The sequence below is a fragment of the Tympanuchus pallidicinctus genome, unplaced genomic scaffold (assembly GCF_026119805.1).
Source record: "Tympanuchus pallidicinctus isolate F22 unplaced genomic scaffold, pur_lepc_1.0 scaffold6, whole genome shotgun sequence".
In the NCBI taxonomy this organism is placed as follows: domain Eukaryota; kingdom Metazoa; phylum Chordata; class Aves; order Galliformes; family Phasianidae; genus Tympanuchus; species Tympanuchus pallidicinctus.
Window position 1 is genome coordinate 19,480,645 of NW_026294780.1, and position 20,349 is coordinate 19,500,993.

General features: G+C 35.3%; 1 protein-coding gene across 9 annotated transcripts in view; it reads left to right on the forward strand.

Annotated features, from left to right (window-relative positions):
• The window catches only part of FGF14 (fibroblast growth factor 14), a 383,970-nt gene that overhangs the window by 267,069 nt on the left and 96,552 nt on the right, over positions 1-20,349 (forward strand). For 8 of the 9 annotated variants that reach the window (XR_008201892.1, XM_052664478.1, XM_052664486.1 and 5 more), the window contains 2 exons: positions 7,372-7,482; positions 16,827-16,930. Coding sequence is in view for 8 of the 9 variants with exons in the window: in XM_052664478.1 (XP_052520438.1) it covers positions 7,372-7,482; positions 16,827-16,930 (215 nt within the window). In the remaining variant the exon portion in view is untranslated. The remainder of the gene's footprint in view (positions 1-7,371; positions 7,483-16,826; positions 16,931-20,349) is intronic. The other variant, XM_052664480.1, reaches the window with a different exon arrangement.

A 20,349-nucleotide genomic window follows, 5' to 3' on the forward strand; every position in this document is an offset into this window, starting at 1 on the left:
ACAATATTTTGTATGATGTTTTACTGTCTGAATTCAGAAACAAGAATATATTAGTTAGAACTAAGATGTTCAAGTATGCAGGGAAGTCCTAAATAAAGTACTATAATGAGGTTGAGTTTTTTTGAAAAGCAAGAATATTCATTAAAACAGGATACTTTTAGGGTTATTTAAAATTAAAATTAATTAATTAATTAAAATAAAATTCCCAATAGCATAGCTAGTGTAATATAGAATTTAGACAATAGAATTTTCTTATTAGCATTTTCAAATAAATTTCAAGAGTTGAGTACAATTGTTCAAAGATGAATTTTAGTGTCTGTAGAAGATTATGCTTGTCAGGCAACAGTTAAATCCTTGAAGCTGTGATTAGTGTTAGTTGGGTAACATACCACCAGGTATTTTAGACAGTGAGAAATTACAAACCATTGAATTTCAATGTATTATAAGAAACTGGGCCCCTCACTAGAAGAAAGACAGTGAGGCCCTGCAATGTGTCCAGAGACACAGCAATGAAACTGGTAAAGGGTCTGGAGCACAAGCCTTATGAGGAGCAGCTGAGGGAGCTGGGATTGTTTAGTCTGGAGAAGAGGAGGCTCAGGGGAGACCTCATTGCACTCTACAATGAGGAGGGGTTTGGCCTCTTCTCCCAGGCAACAAACAGGACCCAAGGAAATGGCCACAAGTTGTGCCAGAGGAGACATAAGGAAGAACTTTTTCTCTCAGAGAGTGGTCAGGCACTGCAATGGATGCCCAGGGAGGTGGTGGAGTCGCCATCCCTGGCAGTGTTCAAGAGGCGTCTGGATGAGGAGCTACAAGATATGGTTTAGTGCTTGTGGCAGGGTAATGGGAGGATGATTGGACTAGATGATCTTACAGGTCCTTTCCAATCTTGTGATTCTATGATTCTATGATTCTAAATATGGATCAACAGTTGAAGGCAGTACTTGGAGAGAAATGACCAACAAAACCATATGTCAGAAGGTCAGAGTAATTGAAAATGTACAGTATAGTGCAGTAGGAAGAGAAATGCAAATTACTGAAGAAAGTTACTAATTCTAAACTACCATGATCTGTCGAAAATTTTTGTTTGAAAACCATGTGGTTTCATAACAGTCTAAACCTCTTTCCTTCCCAAGGAACACTCTGCAAAAATAAGTTGGCTGGTAGAGGAGACTGTTACCAACTATGCTATTGGCAAGTCTCATTAAATCCAATCACCCTGTGAATCTGAACAGATAAAAATTATCACAGTGAGAAGCCAAGTTGATGCAGTTCTACTGACAATAACATTTGTTTAAGTAAAACCACATAGGAAGAAGTAAATTTCATGTAGTTAAAAATATATTGTAGACCCTAGAGATATAACATCTCTGCTCAAGAGATCCTGTTTTGCAGTTTACACTAAAAAAAATTCCAGTAGATAGGCAATGACACCGGCGCAGAGGGTATGATTCTATGCTTTCAAGAAAAGCAATCATTTTGCAGAACTCTGACTTGCTTTCATAGTTTACGAAGAAATTACATCAAGATGGTGGAAATGCGAATGACAGTGCTGACAGATAGGACTTTGTGTCTCTCTTAAATATGTTCTCAATACGAGGATCTGCAGGAGATGGGTTTGTGATGTTAGGCATGAATGGACAAAAAGTATAGTTAAAAATAAACACCAAAGTTGAGTGCTCTGCAATCATTGTGAAGACAGAAAAATAAGTGAACACAGAGAAATAATCTGTCTAACAAAGCCACAGCATTTCAGAATAAGTACTATTATTACTTACAGGAACAGGGAATAATGGAAGCTATTGCTTTTCTGAGTTCACATTATGTCCTTTTTCTGTCTGTCCTGAATAGAGCAAAAATTTTCTATGAAAGACATTTTATTTTAAAGACTTTAATTAGGTTTAGTTTTCTGATATGTACTATAAGATATTGAAAATATTACTCCTAAAATAAGAGAACACTGATATATAAATGTCCATATTGTATCATTTTCTATTAACAAAGAGAGGAAGTAAAAACAACACAATCAAAAAATTAGAAACAGAGTTTCTGATTGTCAGAGAGACTGACAAGACAGTTATAGGAATAAAAAAAGAGTGTGTAAGGCTTTTGAATGCTTTTGAAGAGCTCTGTTATAAGAAGAGTTGCAGGGTTTAATATTCAAAATGAAGGAACTTGATGGCTTTACATGAACATTCAGGTTTTTGTCACCCTTAAATGCACAAAATCTTCTATTTTGAACTCTTTATCAGCTGTGTGCTTTAAGAAGCCTTCCTTCTTGATTGTGTAACACATATCAGAGGACCTGCTTTTCTGAGAGTTGGGGTGATTGTGCCAAACCTGCTGTTTTGCACCCCCAACAACATTAGGAGAATGATGAAATTCACTGTATTGACTACATCTCTCAGAGTAGTGCCAAAAAAAGTAAAACAGCAACTGTGAGCTTGAGAAAAAGACCACTTTTGGAAACTGGGAAAAGTGTTCCAGTAGAAAAAGGAATACGTTAAATGAGAATCAAAAGAAAAACAGGGGAAGTGTCATTTCACATGGGATTTTGTCCCTCCTTCAGAAACTGGAAAATATTTCTAAATTAATGAGTAGTACTGACACGTTTTAAAGTTTTGTATGGTCTTCAGACATTAATATGAAACATTAATGAGTTTCTGCATGAAAATGAGGTGCTAGAAGCTGCCTTTAGCTATGTTTTAATGCATAGGTTCTAATGTTACCTGCACTGGCCAAACTGGCTTCAGCCATGAAGACTTCACAATTCACAATCCAAAATTCTATGCTGCACTATAATCAGGATACTCTTTTGTGAGAAGGGGACAAAAAAGTGGCCTTCTGCACATCTGCAGCCTTCAGAACTAGCTGGTAGGTGGGTATGAGGAATGTAAGACACACCTATGCTTTGAGTGGGTGCTATGCTTCACAATTTCACAAGAAACCTGTGAGTTACTTTCCTTTTTTTTTAAAAAAAAAAAAAAAAATGTATCCTAAGAGAGGTTAGAAATGTTTTTGATATTTCAAATTAGTTTTAAAAGAAGATTCTTAACCTATACTGACAGCAACATCAGAGAGCAATAAGGCAGTCAAGGTATAGTGACTATTGGAGCAGCACAGAGCTAAAAAAGGTGGCTGGTGTATTCCAGACCACTGTGAGTTTAGTACTGAACTGTCTGAAACTTAAAATGCAGGATGGAAATACAAAAAATAAAATATATCAAGTGCAAGTAAAACGTGAAGGACCTAGAGCTGCCAGCAGTTAACATGGGTTTAATGCTATTCTATATGAACAAAGTATACTTCTTGATAATGCCATTTGTGTGACTCATTGAGGAACTTGTGTCAGACCAGTAATTGGCTGGTTAATGCAGTTTATTCTCCATATGAGCGGATAGGAGATTAAGTCGCCCGACCCTTGCCATTTCTTTCTGACGTTAAATGTATTTAGGTCATTTACTCAAAAGAAAGAGTAGCTAATAAGTGCCAGGCCAAAACAAACAAGCAAACTAAAAAAAACCACCACCAACAAAACTCTGGTAAATATAATTGATTTTAAACTATAACTTCAATTTTAATTCTTAAACTTTTGCACCAAAAACAAGACAGAAGGAGCATGTTGTAAAATCAAAACTTCAGTGGATTTTAAGTGATTTGTTTTTCATGATAATAAAGTATGATGGGTGCCCTTGCCATTCTTTTAGCATTGCAAATTCATCTATGTCTGAACAGAAAAGTAGAAGTCGCAACAAATTTTTAATTTTTTTACCTTATTTATTTTAAAACTATATAAGTTCTGAGGAGTGAGGAAAGAGGAGACGCTAAAACCATCCTGTTTGTAAATAGAAAGCATTTTGTTTGGTTATTTGGCTGCATTCTCTTGTCTTTCCCTTTCATGGAGGAAGAAAAAGGCATGTGTGGGATGTTAAAGGCAAGGGTAATAGTTTTCTGTTTATCTGCACAGCTGTGATGGGAGTTACAAGCATCAAATATCAGGTGCACCTGTGTAAAGACAGCATTAATCTTTTGGGTGTGTTTTGGCCACTGCATTTAGCATACGTTTTCGAATAGACAATAATAACAAAAGGTGTGAGCAGGAAGGATTTTGGAAACTCATTTGCAAACTGTTTGAAGCAGAGAGTGTTTCTGTGATATTATCCAGTGGCAATGGTTAGATAAAATGCTGTAATAATTCAGGAACCAGAGGATTTCTCTGTATTATTTGCTGTCCAAATGTTTCAAAAAGGACCTGAAATAATCATTTATCTTTCTGCATGGAAAAGGGATGAATTCTTTGCCTAGCCAGTTTGTCTGTTTCTTCTTTAAGATATTTACCTTGAGGCTATATGGAATAGCCTTTCTGACTATTGCTTATTATGAGATTAACAAGTCATTGCATGCGACACCATCATTAAATTTGCTTTGCCTTTTTGCTAGGATTAAAAAAATACCGTGTATTGTTGTTAAATTCTCCCAGTATTTTGAGCACTGTTCAGCTAAAGCATTTAGTTTGTCTCTTATTTATACATCTGAGATGCTATTTTAACTAAATATGGCAAGCAAGAACAAGTAAAAAAGTGTCTGATTCCATTTCCTGACACTTATTAAAGTTTTAATTGTAGTAAGGACAAGTAGAATCTTGAAGCAGTGAAGATCTTCATAGGAGGGTTGGTAAATAAGATTCTAATAATCCACAGGAGAAAGATTAAAAGTTGCAATTGCTACATTTTGTGGGGAAAAAAAAAGACTTTTTTTGCTATGTTTTGCTCTATAGAGATCTACATGGCATAATCAAAATATTAATTAATATCACAGTATTAACAATTTCAGTTTTGGATGAAATATTTAAGTGAAAGAGACATGTTTTGTGAAAATTTTGTTCAGTTCTCTTACAACCAAAAGTAATAAAACTGTACACCTAGTAAGATAAAACACATGTCTAGAGTCCTTTATATTCATGTTTTTAATAGTTCTTATTTTGCTGAACTTGAGCGAACGAACCAGTGAGGAACTCATGCCCTGCCCCATCATAAACCCTCAAATGCTGAAACGCATAGCTTCTCATCAGATTACTTTCATTCAAATGTAATTTTTGCCCAGAGATGTAGTTGATGCCCCATCCCTGGAGACTTTCAAGGTGAGGCTGGATCAGGCCATGGGCAATCTGCTTTAGCTGTGGTGTCCCTGTTCATTGCAGAGGAGTTGGACTAGATGGCCTTTGAAGGTCCCTTCCAACTCAAAGGATTCTATGATTCTAGTTTGGGACACCTGGTAAAACACCATTAACTTTAAATAATGCTTCTGAAGAAAATGATTATGTGATTTCTTGTTAGTAGATTTTATTAATAAATTTTAAAAATAAATAGATTGATTATAAAAAACAATGTTGAGCATCATTTCTAAATTTTGTACTTTTCCCTTGAAGCAGTAGGAGCAAGAAGTAGGTTGACCCTAATTAACCTTCTATGCAATACTTTCTTTAAGCTAGAAGCTGATTTTTTTCATGTTTGTTTGCATGAAGGAATGGCTTTTCAAAATGCTGATATTTTTCCTGCAAATACTTTCTAAGCCTGTAGTTGTAAGAATTTTGCTTAAATTATTTCCTTTAGTCTTTTAAGATGTAGTATACATATGTATAAAGCAAGTAGATTTAACTTCCAGTTTGGAAATACATATTGAAAGCATGCACTGGAAGAAGTAACGTATTTTATTTTCAAATGGTGAAAACATTTTTGAGTTGCCTGATATAGTTAAGGCAGTATTTTGAAGCAACATAAATTTTACTGTATTTATATATTGTTTTTAAAAATGATTTTTTTCTTGTACATAGAAAAACTTTTGCTTGTAACAATCCCCAGAAATCAAAACTTATAGTTAATGAAAGAAAATAAAACAAAAACAGACAAAAACTTTTGATGTGCTTAGATGTTAATTATGAAATATTTATATTATTTATTTTCGTGTCCTGAAACTTTTAGTGCTAACATTTCTAGTAACAGTTTCTATGATATTTACAGTTCAATCTTATATTTCAAATTTAGATGTGTTTATTTTTTCATATGACTTTGTGTATTTAAGGAAAACTTTCAATTTTCATAAATACTCCATGAACTGAGCATTTGTACAAAACTTCAGAACATTCCACTTAAAGAAGGGTTTTCTTATTAGTGTTTACTCCTTTCCTTAGGATAATGTAAGTAATCCAGCTTGACTGATAGTGAGAACAATTATAATCAGTTATAAACTGGCCACAGGTTTGCATGAAAATTGTTTCTGCCTTACTTAAAAATTCACTGTTCGTTTTATCACTTTTCTGTCTCAAAGCCTTTATGATTTCAGTTCATTATTGCAAAGCTGTGCATGATGAGATATAGATGCTTTTATGCCACGTCCCAACATATGTATAGTTTACTGCATGCCTAAAGTTAGGCTTAATATTTTATGTGTAAATATATTACTAATAGTATCGAGTATGAAGCACAGGTAGTGCTGTTTGTTTTCTTAAGATATGATGCCCTTTTCCTCAGCAATGAACCAATTCTCCAGCATCTTGATATGTGGTTTTGTAAGGCACTGTTCTTGAGATGAATCATAAAGTTGTCACTTGGTAGCCCCCTACTATGCTTGACAATGATTTTCACAAATGCAGAGTTTTAAATAGTGTACCTTAAATGTTCAGCCACCTGAATTTCCCGTTTACTTTTAGCTTACTCAGGTAATTTTCATTTTGTTTTCTGCTGAAGAAGGGTTATGGCAGTCATCTTGCTATTACTGTAAATGTTATTCCGTGGGGGCTTGGAGAGGATAAATGAATTGTATCTGACTCCAGGCTGGTATTTTGGGAACTCTTCAGGTGGGACTATTACAAAATACTGTACCAGACAATTATGTGACTTTGGTACAGTGTGAAAGAAGGCAAATGTTTTTATGTAAGTGATATTAAAATCTATGTTAAGTATAGTAAGTTACTAACATTTATGAAATGTGTGGGTTTTTTAAATTTTTTTGAAATATCTTGTTGATTTCTGCAAAGTTCTCTACTTGTTGCTGAAGTCTCTTTTTTTTTTTTTTTTTGTAGAGCTTAATGTAGTTTAAGACTATGGGTGCCTGGGTTACTATTCTTTTGTGTTGGTTTTACCACTGTTAATTTTAATTAAGGACATTCAAGGCAGATAAGAGGACATGAAACCGGTGTAATAATATTTCTGTAGAAAGATTTTTCTTCATCTACATCAGCAACCACCCTGTTCTAGTACAACTTTAAGATAGCAATGGTGCTGCATCAAACTTCCTTCTACAGTGAGAGGAAATAGAGATAACTCTTGGAAAAAGTTTTGAGGCTAGTGACAAAATATGTTTGTCTTTCAGATCCCCAGCTCAAGGGTATAGTGACCAGGTTATATTGCAGGCAAGGCTACTACTTGCAAATGCACCCCGATGGAAGTCTCGATGGAACCAAGGATGACAGCAGTAATTCTAGTAAGTGACTGCCATAGGGGAATGTCTTAATCTCACATGCAGATTGAATCATTCAAGTGTATACATGCAAACACAGTTTTAATGTTTTTGGAAGGTTTCTGAATGTGTTTTGTCAAAAGGAAGAGAGTTCTGCCAATTGGAAGCCTAATAACCATCTGCACTTCTTGTACAGGACACTGGCCTAAACATTTTCCCTCTGAAGGTATAAGTGCCATTGGACGTTGGGGGTGAGATATTTAGGCCAGCTTTTTCTTTGGATAGCTTTATAAAAATGATAAAATTATGTAATGTTTTTGAAATAAAATTATGTATTTAACAGAACTTTATCTTCAAATTAATCACAAAAAAGAAATAAGAAATCCAAAATTATTTGCAAATCTGATCATATGAGCCTTGATTCAGCAAAACAAATAAATACATGCTAATCAAAATCCTGCTCAAAGCATATGATGAAATGTCTTGCTGAACTGGGGCTGAAGATTGATCATCCTACAGTCTGTCCCTATATCAGCAAAAATGCCAGTGATTTTGACAGGATTTATGCCAATGTAGGGACTGCTACAGTGGGAATTCTTCAAAAATACTCTAAACAAAACTGGTCTTGAAGGACAGTATTGATCACTACATTGGTGTTATTTTCGTATGGTACAGCCATTCAATGTATATACATATACAGCTTCAGCTGCAAATGTTAATTAAGCAAACCTATTCTTACTGTAGAAACACTTGAGTTTTAATTTTTCACTTAGAGAATATGTGTATTTTGTTTAGTTTAATGATAACGGAATATTTAAGTGATTCATTTATATATGGTCTTGGGGTCTATTTTGAGCGTTTTTAGTAAAAAAGATTTATCTGCTTATGATGATAAAACTTAAAAATAAGCCTTTAATTTCATTTTAAAAAATGTTGGAATTAAACTATAGAAATTAAATTTAGGGATTTGAGAATTCTTCTTGAGCAAAACTCCCAATTTTACCTGTTAATGCATGGCTCTTGTATTTAACATATTTCATCAACAGATAGCATGACCATGTTTTACTATTCTACTTTTCTAGAACTGGGAAAAATAATTGATTAATCTACTTTGATGTATATTTCTCTCTCTGCTCAATTTCTGAATGTTTCTTTTTCTTTTTCTTCTTTTTCTTTTATTTATTTATTTATTTATTTATTTATTTATTTATTTTTTCCTGTTTCTTGATGGTTTGTTTTTTTTTTCCTTTGCTTTTCCTTGGTGTGTTCATGCCTCATGCCCACTTCTGTACTGGATCTAATATCAAGAAGTATTTTAGAGAAGCTTTGTCTTTATGAGGTCTAAGAAACATGTCTTAGAATGCAAGCTTCTATTTCTCTCTCTTCCTGCCTTTCTCTTATTTTCAGCTTCAGTGAAGAGGTGTGTATGACAGCAAAAATTTTGGAATATTTTATGTCATTTCTACTTTTGTCTCTTAGAAATCTACCATCATGCCATAGTTTCCTTTTTTCACTGTTATCAGTTTTACAAATCTTTTTTATTTTTGCTTACTGTGTTATTTGCCCTTTCTCTCCTCTCTTCCTCACCTTCTGGATTTCCGTCTGTCTTTGTATCTCTAACTCCTTTCAATTGTTCCAAAATTCAGAATGAATATTATATATTATAAATATTTTTAAATACAGATCTTGCCCAAAGCCAAATAAATTTCATATTCTGAATAAAAGCTGTTAGGTAATATTATGTTTTACTTCAACATTAATTTTTTGGCTAAAGTGATTCTTTCTACAGAGGAATTTTTTCTCTCCAGCCAATGTGCTTCAGTAGTCCAATTTTATAATAATGTTAATTAAAGACATATTAGACCATAAAAATGTATAAATCAGTGTGCCAGGAAAACATACAATTTTCACATTAAATTTTGACAATATATTTAGTACTATCAACACTGTATCAAGAGTTAAAAAGATTGATTTGTTCAGTATAGTCATGAATACATAAGTGTTTCTTTTGTGCTGTCAATCTTTCTCCTCGCTTCTCTTCTCATTCCACACTATTTCTTTCCATGTCTTGTTGAACTTTTTGGTTTTTATCTTTTTCTTTATTTCAGCATATTGTATTTTTTCTTTTGTACTTTAAAAAAAAAAAGAATTTGCTTGTGTATATAATCCTTAGTCTTCTGATCTATTATTTTGTGAGCTCCTCATTGTGATAATTCATGTCTGATGCTTACCAGTAAATAAGTTTTGGCAACTGCAAAGGAGAAAGCATGGCCCCATACTGTTGGGTTTCGCTTGGGAATGGGAAAATTTCTTTTGACCACTGAGCTACCAGTCTGCCTATTTAATCCACCCAGTGAGTGAGGAGATACATTATCTTTGAGTAGGACTGACTGTGTGCTTACCTTTCATTTGAACTGTGTTTTGTAAAAAGGGAGGAAATTGAGACTCCTGAAGGGCATGCATCTCTGTCGGCCTTCAAGGCATGCTCTGTTCTAATCAGTGTCACCATAGCCTGTGAAGGAGCCCTCATCACCTTCACAGCTTCCAAGTAGCTTGCTGTTTTGGAGAAGCCAGTGAGTGAATATCGAGGGAGAAAAGAGAAGTGATTTTTGTTTTGAGCAAGGAAACTGAAGCTTAGTCATTCTGCTACTTTCAGTTCTGCCGCAATTTATTCCATCAAGCAGTTAGAAAACTACTTGAAGTTAAAATTCTCTGACGTGTATGTCATTTTGTACTTATTCTATATGTACATAAGTAAACATAAACAAAATATAATAAACATACACTATTGGAGTCCCAGTGTTACATAGTGTTAGTGTCTGGAAAGACTGAAATGTGGTCTGTTCAGATTGTTAGTACTCTTTTTTTGTCTTTAAAGCTTCTTGGTAATATTTTTAATGTGGCTTTTTGCTTCTACCTGAAGTCAAAATGAGTTCTACCAGTGTTTTCAGTCAGCTGTTGTAGCATATCCGATTGTAAAGTGTCAGCCATTGCAAAAAGAATGATGGGTTTCCATTCATTTTTGTAGACTCCTTTTATGCATTTTACAAGACAGTGACGTTTTGTGATAGAGTATGATATAATGGATCTATTAGCTAGTATTTAACAATGCTAAGTTTCCTCAAATCACATCAGCAAAGTAGGGCTGTAATTTTGCCTAACTCTCAGTAATGTGTGTAGAGAGGCTTTATTACATTTCTTCTCTTATTTTAGTTGTTTCTCCTTTTTCCTTCATTCCGTGCCTCACAATTTCTGGTATTTGGGTTTTTTTGTTTGTTTGTTTCTTTGTTTTGTTTTGTAGTGATGGTAGGAGTGACTGTGGTTAAAGCTATAGGCTTTTTTACTTTTGTCTTGCTCAGTATAGCTGTCCCTCTCTTGCTTTGATTTTAGAGGATTTACAGTAGTTCATAGTGGTTCTTGGTGCAAGTGAAACTTGCTCTAGGAGTAGGTGCTCACAGTGATCTCATGGGCCTCACTATTATTACTTTGGAAAAACAACAGAAGCTATAAAGAAATAGGTGTCCTTTTTGTGCTCGTAATAACAATCATTACATTCTGCTCCTGATCTCCCACCCACAATATCTCGATTTCTGGCTTTGGTCTGTCTTCAGCATTCTGTCTCATGAGTGAATGACAGTTTTAGTACGAAGACTAATTATGTTTGGGGAACAGGGAATTCTGATTCTTTTATTTCTGAGAAGGAAACTCCGAATCTCTTGGCCCTTGTGGCTTATCTATATTCACTTGCAAAGCATACCTCAGACAACAACCGCTGAAAAAATTCAGCACTGTGATATTTCCTTTGATGCATGGTAGACCTGATTTTAGCACTCAGCTGTTGTTATTTGGGCCTCTTATGAAATTACAGTCATATTTAAAACATATTAAAAGGCCATTGCTCATTTGTAGCCGTTATTCATGAACTGGTAAATATCAGAGTTAGGACTATCCAAGCAACTTTGACTTGGCTGTGCTGTGCACATTTCTTGCTTAATTATGCTGCACCATGCTTTACTTCCTTCATGACACTTGGTGCCTAGAAGAGCTAGTATTCAAGAACTCTCATGCTCCCATTTAACATGCCTTTAGTTTCACCATTTAATGCATGTTCCTAGAGCTCCATTTATATTTTCCAAATTGAATATGGAAATTTTAACTTTTTAAATCTCTTTCTAAGGTACCTACCACTAGAATATTTTGGTTTGAAGATATTTATAAATAACCTTCTTAGCATCCTGGTAAGATAAAAGAAATAATTAGACATAAATAAGCATACGGAGATTAAAAAACAACATCTGTAATGTGGTTAAGTATAGATTACTAACCTGAAATGTTTGCTGTCAGATTTTTAAGCTTTTTTTTTTTTTTTTTTTTTTTTTTTTTTTTTTTTTTTTTTTAACTGCATCTTTTCTTCAAAGAATTGCAGAAGCATTTGGCTATCTATTTAACACTACCTTTTTGAGTTAGGGTAAGCCCATTTCTCCCACTGCTATACTCCTGGTCAATGCAACAAGATCAATGAAGGCCATGTTCAGCCCTGCTGAAGCACAGCACATTTTAATAACATCTTGTATTACATCAGTCAGGTAGAATGTGTTTCTCCACCAGAAATTATTGGCATATCTCTGAATATCAACTTTCCCATAGTCATTATCAACCTAAAATTCTGATGGAATCATAGTTTTTGCCTATGGGCCTGTAGATGGAAATAAATTAAAGGGATAGTTGCCTTGATCTGACTGCAAATTTGGTCCTTTGGGAAGTTTTCTTAACTGATACCAGTGTAAGGCACGTACAGAACAGAGAGCAAGTTATAAGCCTTATGCAATTGGTTTCCAGCAAGTTTCTTAAGAAAAACAATTTTCTTGTAGCTATGAGCCACCTAAATAGACTTTCTTGGGGATATCAAAATATCTGATCTCAGGCATTTCAAATCTAAAGGTAACTTACTGTGTCAAATATACAGAAAAAAAAAGGAAAAAAATGTGTTGGGTTTGTGTTTTGCACAAGGAAAGGAAGGAGTTCTACTTATCAGAAAGTGGATTTTAGCTACAACTTTGGCTAAAAATTTTGGAAGATTAGAATTCAATTCAAATTTAGCCCAGCAAACCTTTCTCATGATACCTAATGATGAAAATTCTCACTTCTGGTCAACTGTTGCAGTTAATTTCCCCCAGCTCCAAGTTCTGACCTTGTGTGTAATGTGAATAGCATTGGCGGATTAGGAAAGGGAAGAAAAATCAGTTGTTTTATTGTCATGATTTAGATGGAATGCAAAAGAAAGCTAATGCAGTGTGCACAGGCTCAGAGCTGCAAAGGATGAAGGGCTGTAGTCACACCATTTCTCTCAATTGCTTCCCTTGATTTCCTGATGTTCCTGGCTCTTATTTGTCAGTGGATTTACCAGTGTCTATACTTAAACATGAGACATAGGAGAACTGAGCACTGGGCTGTTGAAGAATATTCTCTCTCAGCTAATATATGGACAAATTGGGCTAGATTTAGGACAACTGAAATGTTCAGTGACCAAACTCCCCACTTATTTTTGGGTTTGGATCATTGTTTTAAAGACAGATGGAAGCTAGAGGCATGGTTATTTTTCACCACCACTCAGTTAAGGGTATAATTCTGGCTGTGTAGACCTGATATGCTGGCAAACTCTGGAAACAGCTTTCAACTCTTATGAAGCAGAATTTTATTAGAGTGGGGGATAACACAAGAAAATCTTAGGCAGGTTTTAAATTTGCAATTAGGTGTGGAAGTCCTGCTCTTAAATAGTACTGCACAGCCACGTTCTTGAGGAAATTGATTTTCCTTTGGCCAACTTCAGCAAGTAAAAATCACATGCTGTGCATTACTGGTATGTGTTTTGCTGATCTCAGTATGAAGCATATCACTGAGCATTTATGAATCAATTGTAGACTAGCCTCCCTATTTTACTGAAGTCTGAAAGATTTTTAGTAGGCACTGAATATTCAGTGTGTGGAGAATTACAGTAATTCAGATCACACTCTAAAATTTTATGGCCTTGCACTAACTATAGCAACTTTGACAACATCTCATTAATACTTGGTGGCAGTGAAATATACATTATGTCCCCTCCTCGTTGCTTTCTAAATTCACTAGCAGCTATAAGATGTTCCATTAATTTTATATATTGTGTAAGACATTGCCATGTTGCAGGCCTCTAATTTCCTTTCAATAGTTGTTGGTTTTTTTTTCTACTTCTGCAATTTTATTTTTACTGGTTGTATAGTAAATGAAATTTGTGTTCCTCAAGTTTTGATTGAAGCATTGTAATTTCGGGTTATTTTTCATCAGCAGTTTGTCATGAACGACTTATTTTTTGTGCTTATCTTTTTTTCCTCATACAAGTATTACTTGGTTTTCCTTCTTAGTGTCCTCAAAATATTTGCTGCCCTTCCTCTAATGGAGTGTTCATATCCAGGTTTCCTCCTGGAATTTCTTTTCTTCTTGAAAGAAAACTAAATTAGCTACCTGTCTCTCCATTTCTTTTCCATTTATTTTTCAGTCCCCTACCAAAAAGTCCTGATGTTAATCCCCTCTAGTTTTTCTGTGACAGACTCATCCTCCACCACCCAGGATAATGCTTTTGTTGTTTTTGACATTGTTTCATTTGAGGGCATTATCTATTTTTTAAAAAACTTTCTATTTATACTTGAATACATGAAATCTCTTAAGACATGCAGTGCTTAGACTATCCAGTCATAGGATATCTCGTCTGCCACTGCTATATTTCCCTGATTTATGTTTATCTTATATAGGTTAGAGAGGAAGCCTTTTCGCTATACTGCATTTTTATAGAGACCAGCCCAATACGATCCTAAAATGACTGAAACTTTCAGAAACTACTGAAATAGTAATGCTACATATTTGTGTTACTTCTTATCTGAAATCATCTCTTCTATTCTTTGTAAATCCATAACTTTGTTTTCTGTTCTTCCACACTCTTTTATTTCTACATCTGTAGGAATTTCTTTACAACAATTCTTAAATTTATATTAGCTCTATGTTTTCAGAAAAAAGGTCTAATGATACATATGATTATGTGATTCTAGATCCTTTTTCTTCATGAGAATATTCCAGCAAATGTTATTTTTGAAGGAAAGCAGTTTGTTGGTTGGTTGGGTTTTTTTGTTTTTTTTTTTGTTTTTTTTTTCATCTGCTTCTGTTTTTAAATTCCAACAGGCAACCCACATTTTTTTTTTTTTTTTTTTTTTTTTTTTTTTTTTTTTTTCCACTTCTAAAGATTTGATTTGATGAGCTTCATCATAAACTATAACTTTATATCTTGGGACCAACCAGGTGTTTTAGTATCTTATGAAAATGTGCTCATTTACTGCAAATTCACTGCTCTTTTTCTCTTTATTTGAGCTTTGCCACTGGCACTCTAATTACAAGCAGCCTCATACTCTACGCATTATGGTCACAACTAAATTTTGAGGAATTCACTGTAGACGCTACTGTGCTCCTGAAACATGGCTTTGTAAAACCATGAATACTTATGCCCATATTGAACATACAAGCTGTGCTTTTGGTTATCATTCAAGTTCTTGTAAATCCATAACTCATTCACAGTGGAAAAGCGCTTCGCATGAACTCTGGTTCATCCAGATCTTTCCTTCAGAGACTGATGTGTACTTTGCCTTTTTTTTCTTGAAACAAGTCAGTAAATTTAGTATAGTTGTGTTTGCTGCCATAATTCATAAAATAAAAATTGATCTGTGTCTTATCTGCTGAACTTTTGTATTTTTAATGAATACAGTGGGCAGTGGGGCACTTCTAAAGGGATCTTTGAGGAATCTTGTAATCTTTTGGCTGTGCTTCTAATTCTGAATTGGAAATACCATTTAGGGTCCTGTTCTTGTACTGCACTTGAAGCCCAGAAAGCCAACATTACACTAAGCTGCATCAAAAAAAAAGTGCAGCTATCAGGGTGAGGGAGGTGATTCTTCCCCTCTATGCTACTCTCATGAAGCCCCATCTGGAGTAGTGCACCCAGGCCCAGGGCCCCAGCATCTGAGGGACAGGGAGCTGTTGGAGCAGGCCTAGATGAGGGCCATGAAAATGATCAGAGGGCTGGAGCACCTCTCCTACAAAGACAGGTTGAGTTGCACTTGTTTAGTTTGGAGAAGGGAAGGTTCCAGGCAGACATTATTGAAAGAAGTCTTCCAGTACCTAACCAGGCCTACAAGAAAGCTGGATAGGAATTTGTTATCAGGTAGTACAGTGACAGAACAAGCAGAAACTGTTTTAAACTAACAGAAGGTAGGTTTACATTAGATATAAAGAAGAAATTCTTTATTATGAAGGTGGTGAGGCACTGCAAGTTATTGCGCAGAGAAGCTGTTGACGCCCCATCCCTGGAACAGTTCAAAGCTAGGTTGGATGGGGCACCTTGGTCTAGTGGAAGTTACCTATGACAGAGATCTTTGAATTCGGCGATCTTTAAGGTCCCTTCCAACCCAAACCTTCCTATGAGTTTTCAGGGGAACAGATTACTTGTTTTTCTGCTATTTAACAATGGGTTTCATATAAAATGTGTGTATTGGAAATAAAAATTTCTTATATTTTTACTTTTCTTTTTCTGTTGCTGTTGTGAGAATAGTACCTTTCTCTTCGTACTGATCTTTTTCAAACTAGTCAAAGCTGTGTCTTCTTTTGTTGTTGCAGAGGTATATATCATTGCTAGGGTATCTGCTATTAGCTGTGTTTTTCTAGTTAAATCATGGTGGTTTTTTTTCCAGATCTTGAGCTTTTGAATATATTCTATATTCATCTCAATAGGATTTATGCACTTTTAGAGTCAAGCACATATTTCAGTGCTTTCCTAAATTAGGACAAGAATCTACCATTACCTGAGGCTTGTAGAAAATACATCATTTACAAAACCAAATATTTTTGGATTTGAAACTATGGGCCCCTTGAAACCAATCATAACAAATAAAAATATCTAAGAAAATATAAACCTACTTGGCTGAATCAGAAGATATGTGTTCTACAGGATATCTCTCAAGTATTGCCCTTATGATCAATTTATACTGGTGAAGAAAATGTTGGGCTCTTTGATTATTTTGAGATTGTCTGATATACTTGTGCCTGCAGTGCTTTGTATTTGCTAGTTAACGCTTATGCCTAATACTGTGTGTTGCAGGAATTACTGATACATAGACACTCGGGCTTTAATTTTAAGGGTTAACTTTACTAGTAACAAGAATTTCTGAATTAGTTAAATCTCAAAATCAGAAGGTAGAACCAAAAGAAGTAGCTGTATTTCTTAATGTTGTTCATTAAAATATTTTAATAACCATAATATATTCATATCTGGTCTTGTTTTCTCTTCACAGCGTTATTCAACCTTATACCAGTGGGACTTCGAGTTGTAGCTATCCAGGGTGTAAAGACTGGGTTGTATATAGCCCTAAATAATGAAGGTTTCCTCTACACATCAGTAAGTACCTTTCTGAACTCTGTTAGAGACAGAGCTGTTATCACACATCTTTCCTGGTAAGATATACTGGTAGTGTACACTGAACCACAAAGATTATCATTTTCAATTAAGTTCTCCAGAAAATGCAAATAAAGACCTGCAGCTATTTTCTTTCAGAGTTGCTATTCAGAATCCAGAAGCTGCTAAACATTTAAGTTTGTTGATAAGACAATAATTATAATTATAAATTCAATATAAAAATAAATTTATACCCTTAGGTTTATCATAATGTTCTAACTTTATGCTTAGCACTATGGAATTTTTAATGTTGGCTATCAGAACAATGTGAATTCAATGTGAAGAACAGAATTTTTGTAAAATGATCAAAGTATAAGAAAATTCTTTTGAGTCATAAGCAATATTGCTGTATAAAGTGATTGGAAATGCCTCTGTTTGTTTAGGATATTCCAAAAGATTTAATGCTAATCAGTCAGTCTGTTATGAATATAAAAACCCCAATTTTGTGTAAATTAGTATCTTCACATCCTTTAGAAGACAGACAAACTTTAATAGGAGTAGGCAGTTCTGTCAAGCCTTAAGAAGGGGGCTTAAAGGATTTTTCATTACTATTTTTTATTGCCCTGTATGTCAAATTTATTTTAATAGTACTTTTTTCATTTCTTGCGTCACATAATTCTTGATTTCCCACTGAGTTACAATACACTGCTTTGTTTTCAATATCCATTGAAAGGAAATTGGACAGATTAAGTTTCTGATGCCCTCAGGGGAAGTATCCTGTTTCTTTCAAAAATACAATTGTTTGGAAAAGCTAATTAGGGGGAAAAATGGAACTAATCTTGAATGTCAATGTCAAGACAAAGAGAAAATTGCTGTTTATAAGAGATCTGTTGGAAACTCTACCAGCATGTTGTAAAACATTTTTTTTCTTCTGTTCAAAACAGTAATTAAAAAAATCTAACACAAGAAAACATCATATGACATGCAATATTTTCTGTCAGAAGGAAGAAATTTAGAAAATAAAATATGGAGCTTGTAGTTTTAGCACATTACTGGCTTCCCAGTTCTATGTGGGGAGTTCTTTTCAGTATGATGAACAGTGCTTTTTTACATGTTACATGGTGATACTGCTACATCCCTGTCCAGTGCTTTCTGAAATAAGTTCTTCCTTCCTTCAAAAAGAACGGCGAATTTCAGAAAATGTATCAGTTTCCTGGTAGGTCATTCTGCTCAAGGAGACTGAAAAATTTCTGGTGATTTCCATGCATATGTATTTTTCTGAAAACGACCCAAGTTCTCAGAATGGTGCCATCTGGGGAAGGGAAAGGACATGAAACAGACCTGTAAAACATCCTCAGATCATACAAGGTATTTCTTCTTACACCAGTGGGAATCTGAATTGCCTTCTTCCTATGTCTTTTTAAACAACACAGATTTTTAGGTTGTGAATAGTCTTGTGGATATAAATAAAATGTTATGTAAGTCAAGAATGCAATCCATGTGTAATGTTTTGCAGGATTGCATATTTTTCATTGCCACTAGTAGTAAGCCTTTTGTACTTGGTGACTTCTTATATTCATGTGGTTCCTGGAAACTTGTTGGGAACTTTGGAACTTTGTTCTGTCCGTATTTTTATGTTTCAAATTATTTCATTTAAAGATTTCTTGGGAAAGTTTCTCAAACTGTCATTCTACTTTGTGTGAGGTAAGGAAAGTAAAATTTTGGGGATGTACTGCTTCCTATTCCTTGTGCAGTGAATAAAAAGATGGGTGGACCATTAGTGGACAGAGAAGTGACACATCAGAAAACTGAGTGGAAACCTTGAGCTTTAGTATGTCTACAACATGATTTTCAACTTATATTTTTGTCAAAGATGAAATACAGTAATATTCTGGAATTTAATGCAGATTGAAAGGCAGTCATTTCCCATAATGCAGGTTTGATTGTTTCATGTTAATGTATTGAAAATGTTGATAGTATATTTTCATCTCCGTAATTGCTTTTAGCATGGAGACTAACACATTTGAAAATAAGAAAACAAAACGTCAGAGAGAAAAGTGCCTTCTCCCTGAGGGTCAAGGTGAAAAAATGCTGCATGCAGAATGTTCTAAATACTGTCCTTTGCAGAAAAAAATGTTTTTATCCACCCACTTTCTATTACTGCCTTCCCTGATTCTTGGTCACTGTGGTGTATCTACTGCATCTGCAATGCGTAAGTAGTATATCATGTGTTTTCCCCTTGGCTATTCAAGCGAGGCTTGGAGCAAATGTTTTCTCGTCATAAGTTTGGTATTCCATCTACTGTCACTGAAATAAGTGCCAAATAATGTGAGTACTTGTTAGAATTTTCATATATTTAAATAGATAGAAGATATATTTATATAGATAGAAGAGGTGATTGCTGAACTGCTCTCTATCATCTTTGAGAGTTCTTGGAGAATGGGAGAGCTGCCTGAGGACTGGAGGATAGCCAGTGTCACTCCAGTGTTCAAAAAGGGCAAGAAGGAGGATCCAGGGAGCTACAGACCAGCCAGTTTAACCTCTGTCCCTGGAAAGGTGATGGAAGATCTTGTTCTGGATGCCATTTCCAGACAGTTGGAAGAGAAGAAGTTATAAGGAACAGTCAGCATGGCTTCATCAGGAGGAATTCATACTTGACCAACTTGGTAGCTTTTTATGATGTCATCGCTGGTGGGGCGGATGGAGGGAGAGCAGTGGATGTAGTCTACCTTGATTTCAGCAAGGCATTTGATACTGTCTCCCACAGTATACTTATGAAGAAGATGAGGAAGTGTGGGGTAGATGAATGGATGATGAACTGGGTTGAGAACTGACTGACTGGCCAATCTCAGAGTTGTGATCAGTGGTGCTGAGTACAGTTGGAGGTCCGTATCTAGTGGTGTAGTGTACCCCGGGGTCAGTGCTGGGTCTAGTTTTGTTCAACATCTTCATTAATGACTTTGATGAGAGGATAGTGTTCACCCTCAGCAAGTTTGCAGATGATACAAAGCTGTGAGGAATGGCTGACATACCAGAAGGCTTTGCTGCCATTCTGCAAGCTCTGGACAGGTTAGAGAGTTGGGAAGAGAGGAACCAGATGAGGAATAACAAAAGCAAGTGTAGAGTCTTGCAACTAGGATGGAATAACTACAGGCACAAGTGCAGGTTGGGGGATGACCTGCTGGAGAGGAGCTCTGCAAAGAAGGACCTGGTTGTCCTGGTGGACAACAGGTTGGCCAGGAGCCAACAGTGTGCCCTACTGGCCAAGAGGGCCAATGGCATCCTGAAGTGTATTAAAAGGAGTGTGACCAGCAGCAGATCAAAGGAGATAATCGTGTGCCTGAGTTCTGCCCTGGTGAGGGCTGACCTGGAGTACTGTGCCCAGCTCTGGGCTCCCCAGTATAAGAAAGAAAGACTCCAGC